Raw genomic sequence first — 5113 nt, 5'->3', positions numbered from 1 at the left:
TGCACTGAAATCATCCTAGGCTTACCCTAGGATAATCTCCGACCCACTCTCCGCCATCAGCTGCATAAGAAGTCCTTACTACATTTCCCTAACTAGCTCGCGAATACCATTACATATTACTAAGACCATATAATTCTTCGAATGAGAGGTCTCTCCCTACAACGGTTGGATTCAGATGAGAGCTGCGAAATAGGGCTAAACCTAACCTTCTGAAATTATTTATTCCTCGTAATATGTAACTTAACATATTCGTTTACTAGTTAGTTAAAGGTAACTAGAACTCCTAAGAGCACAAAGCAAGCAGCATTCGGGCATTGAGTAACTGAAACCAAGCATATCTTAATCAGGCTATCATATCACTGACTAGTAAGTACTATCATGCAATTCAATAAGCACATACAACAGGCACATAAGGCATCCTCCTAGATCCTTAGCCCGAATCTAGCATGCAGTTCTCATACACATACAATAGGCATACAAGCCATCCTTCCTAGATCCTTAGCCCTAATTTAGCATGCAAATCTCATAAACATATCATATATCATAGCAAACATGTATGGGTATCTTGGGGAAAACTAACTTGAGCTCAGTCGATTACACGCATCACACTCCTTGTTCTTTCTCAAAACCCTTAATTTTAATTTTTTTTTTTAAATTGTTTTCTTTGTAAAAAAGATTCCAAGCCCTCGATTTGAGTCCAGACACCCCCGAAGGTGTGTCCAAATCCCTCAAACCAAGGCTCTGATACCAACTTGTAAGATCCCAAAATTTTCATTTTTAATATAATATTTATAAAACCATTTGTCTGAAAACAACCATAGTATCAATGCAAATCAAAACCAAGGTATCAATAGTCAAAACATGTCATGGTAAAACAACATCAGAGTATGACTCCCAAAGATATCGTGTGCGGAAAATGTAGTGTGATGCGTTGCGATCATGTCGACTCCTTTCCCTTCGAAGAGGAAGTACCTAAAACCAAAATTGTAAACTGTAAGCACAAAGCTTAGTGAGTTCCCCCATCATACCACATACCATACAATAACGTACTCCCTAGCATATTTGGGTGTTGGTCTACCTCTTCAGTCTCTTTCAACCAGTAACTGTCTAGCATATAAGGGTGCTGGCCTACCTCTTCGGTCTCTTTCAACCGGTAACTGCCTAGCATATTTGGGTGTTAGCATACCCCTTCAGTCTTTCAATCGGTAACAGGGACTATTTCACCCCCTACTACTACCACATATCATCCTAGTACATAAACACATAAGTCACATACTGCCTAGCATATATGGGTGTTGGCCTACCCATTTGGTCCTTTCGACCGGTAACAGGATCTATCATACCCTTCCTACCATTATCGCACAATAACATAACATACTAGCACATAAAGCATAACAGATAGTGGCATACCAGACAATTATCACAAAGACAATCTTCTCAATTATAATCAACTACTAATGGGTCGACATTAGTTCCTTCGAACCACTCCTACTGGAAGGTAACTCACCGCAAATGTTGTGAAGTAGTTGAACTGTCCTCGGCTCTGAAATCAACCCCACTCAAACTCCTACACATAAAAGATTTCCTTTAATTACGACTTTCATACTTATACCCCCCTTTGGTTAAAGTCAAAGTCAAAGTCAACACCCTAGTCAAAGTCAACATTCTGGTCAAAGTCAACATTATGGGTTGACACTTGACACAACTCATCGAGTTGGTCCATCAACTCGTTGAGTTCCATAAATCATAAACCCTGAAATCGCGACCCAACATGTTGAGTTTTTCACGAACTCGTCGAGTTTCTCCTATCAACATAATCGAGACTTTCCAACCCCACTCGTCAAGTCCGTCCTGAACTCGTCGAGTCTTTCCCTTTTCAGAATCGGAGCACTTCGACCCAACTCGTCGTTTAAGTATGTGAGCAAATATCTTAAATTTTGCATGCTTAAATTTTGCATGCGAAAGTGAAAATTATGTGTCGATTATATAATATGAATACGAACCATCATTTGTTGTCAAAGTGTTATATAAAAAAACATATTTCTTAGATTTTTGAATATTCTTGAATCTCATAAATTATTTTCAATAAATTAATTACTTTATCAACTCAATAATTTAATTGGTAAATATATCTATGTTTAAAAACAAAACATTTTAGTTATTATTTAACAATGGCTTAAGAGTTTGCATGTTTCTTAGATTTATTGAAATGGAGCTTTGAAGACAATGCCCTTTTACTATTATAGGTTTTCATCTTCATTCTTATAGTTTTTCAAACGAGACTTACATCCTTAACTTTGAGTGACACATTTCCATCATGATTATGCTAGGATACAAGCACTATATAATTATTTACAAAGAATAAGCAAAAATGTGTAATTTTCCTTGGGTCCTATCTTTTAACTTTCCATTTCTATCTTTTCTAGTTTAACATTCTTACATTTCATTTTTCTTTTAACTTTTTTAGAAATTTGACTAACAAATACAAAAGTATAATATAGCATACATAATAGTTGCCAAAATTTTGAAACCGAAACACATGTAAGTAATCCAAAACCATTACAAATGTTTCATCACATTAAAGATTTCAATGATCTAGCCTTCATCGGCTTTCTCCCTCTCTTTTTTCCAATAATTCCCGTTTTACCCTTTTTGGTATTGTCATCCATGGTAGCTGATTCCATTATTGTGGGTCCCACCTTAGAAATTTTGGGCTCAATTGTTTTCACCATATCCTTCCCTATATTCATATCATCGTCGGTCAAACTCATGTCCATAATTTTGGTAGGTTCGTTATATGCGTTTGTTGTATTACTACCCACGGCTCCTCTTTTCTTGCCCCAAGATGGTCCAAACCCAGAATAATAATAGAACTCATATGGGCTTGTTGACGACCCTTTCTTGGTTTGACGAGCCCGAGTTCCAGCCATGAGCTCATTGATGGGCCCGGACCCGGATCGAGACTTTTTCTTGGTAGTCCAAATGGAGTCGTTTTGAAGCTCAATGATATGATGGTCGCACATAGTGTTGCCATTTTTCACCATCTTCCCACATTGCCATCCTTTCTCATCACTCTCACCACACAACACAATGTCTTCTAGAATTCCATTCTTTTCTTCTTCTTTAAACCCTAAAATTTCTTGATAATCGTTCTTTAGATCATCAAGATCATATCTTTCATCCTCGGGGTTCTTCACTGAAGCCACACTGTCACCAAGAGTAATCTTTATACGAACCCCAGATCAAAAACACAAAAACGAAAACAACTTTCTTCAATCAAACTTAAATCATGAAGAATTTGAAGCACAAGTCTTTGTAGTTTGTTCGAAAGTTTTTCTTAATGGTTATTGGTCCCATAATAATAACTTTAATAATAGCAATTAATATCGAAATTATAGTTCAATATATTGGATCCACATAGTCAACATGACCAAATTTTATGTGTAGGCCATAAAGATAACGCAAAAAAGAATCAAAATTTTCCTAAATATGGAAGCAAAGATTATGAAGCAGTCGAAGCACATATAAAGAAACACACATTTAAGGAAATGATCGAAGAATAATAAACATATATAAATATATAAACAACCCTAATTAGCTTGGCTCTAGCTATATATGAACGATAACACAAAGAATGCAAATAAAAATCGTTTCGATTCAACTAAAATATTACGGGTTTACCTCTCGAAAGCTCCAATGGAATCAACCGAGGTTCCATTTACAGCAAGATTAACGTTGTAGTAAACCTCATTATCATCAAACTGTGTAAAACAAGAAACGCGTTCGACAAATTATCAAGAAAAGAAGAAGCATTATAATAATCATTTCAATCAGACGAAACAAAGAAAACCAATGTAAGAAATTAACTTATTGAGCTCGAATTGACGACGGAAATGCTGGGAATTTAGGGTTTTTGATTATTCAAGATAAACCCTAGTGAATAAGGTGAAGCAAATAAACGGAAGATTTTGAGTAATTTCAAATGGGATGACCTTGTTTCGGTAGATCTGATTCATAGAACTGAAGAACTGCGAGAACATATTGATGAAGATAGATCTATTGTTACCTGGTGGAGTGAAGAAGATGAATTTGAAGATGGGAATGTGATGATATCCCATGGAGATTGGTTGAGCTGACACAAGTTCATCTGAACCAAGCATTTATCAGAATCATTCGAAAGACTTGCGTTTGAATATACAAGTGTCGAATTTTTTGCATTTTTTCGTATTCTCATGGCGAAGTAGAAAATGGAGAACACAGAAGAGAGAGAGAGAGAGAGAGAGAGAGAGAGAGAGAGAGAGAGAGAGAGAGAGAGAGAGAGAGAGAGAGAGAGATTGGTAGAGTCGTGGTGAGAATAGATCCAAATGACTTTCTCTCTCCATATATCTATATACATGCGATACTCTCTTTCTTCAGAGTCAAAATCCATAAATATAGCAGAATGTGCAACTTGCAATGAAGTATTTACAAGTGTATGTTGCATTGAAAAGTTTTTGGTTTAGAGAGAGACGATTTATAATGTCTTTTGTGTTTCTCTCTCCGGGTTTTTGCAGGTATCACAGAACTCGAAAATATGATATTTTTTTTTAGATAAAGATGTTACATTTGAGGCCCTTTACTTGTTATCTTTTGGCACATTTGGTCTTGTCAGTTTGTTAGTCTTCACTTAGAGCACTAACCTTTTTGTGAACTCAAAATTGTGAGCTTCGATATATTACCGTGTATAAGAAAGCTAATTGACTAAAAATTCAGTTAGATGTTAACCTTCAATTTGATGCCAATTGCAAATTTGCAAACTAAGGATATGATATTGAAAGTTATAGCTTTTATTGATAAGGGATAAACTTTATAGTTGAGAGGAAAACAACTTCGATCACCAGCCAACCCCTAAATGATCGTTCAATGATAAACGAGGTAGGGGTGTGATACGAACATGTTTACTAGGAGACCCGTTCTTAAGTTTTCATTTAGTCACATTCATGAGTTTATGGAGAAAGACTTGGTCTTTTCTTCAAGAGTCAATAAAGGAGTTAGTGCTTCTCATTAGGAGCCCACATTTTTGTTACTTGCATACACATTTCCTTATTTCTAGGATAGAGTCAGTAATGTTTTC

General features: G+C 36.0%; 1 protein-coding gene across 1 annotated transcript; it reads right to left on the bottom strand.

Moving 5' to 3' along the window:
* Window positions 1-2483: 2483 nt before the first annotated feature.
* Window positions 2484-4366, bottom strand: LOC145064866 (uncharacterized). The gene is made up of 3 exons (XM_079012234.1): window positions 4067-4366; window positions 3682-3761; window positions 2484-3207 (listed from the first exon to the last, which is right to left on the bottom strand). The coding sequence occupies exons 1-3, from the start codon at window positions 4232-4234 to the stop codon at window positions 2574-2576; spliced, it is 882 nt and encodes a 293-aa protein (XP_078868360.1). The 5' UTR covers window positions 4235-4366; the 3' UTR covers window positions 2484-2573.
* Window positions 4367-5113: the final 747 nt, after the last annotated feature.

Source organism: Lactuca serriola, chromosome 7, assembly GCF_051521515.1.
Source record: "Lactuca serriola cultivar US96UC23 chromosome 7, Lser_US96UC23_V15, whole genome shotgun sequence".
In the NCBI taxonomy this organism is placed as follows: Eukaryota; Viridiplantae; Streptophyta; class Magnoliopsida; order Asterales; family Asteraceae; genus Lactuca; species Lactuca serriola.
Note: the sequence above shows the minus strand (reverse complement) of the source record. Positions and strands in the feature narration are given on the sequence as shown.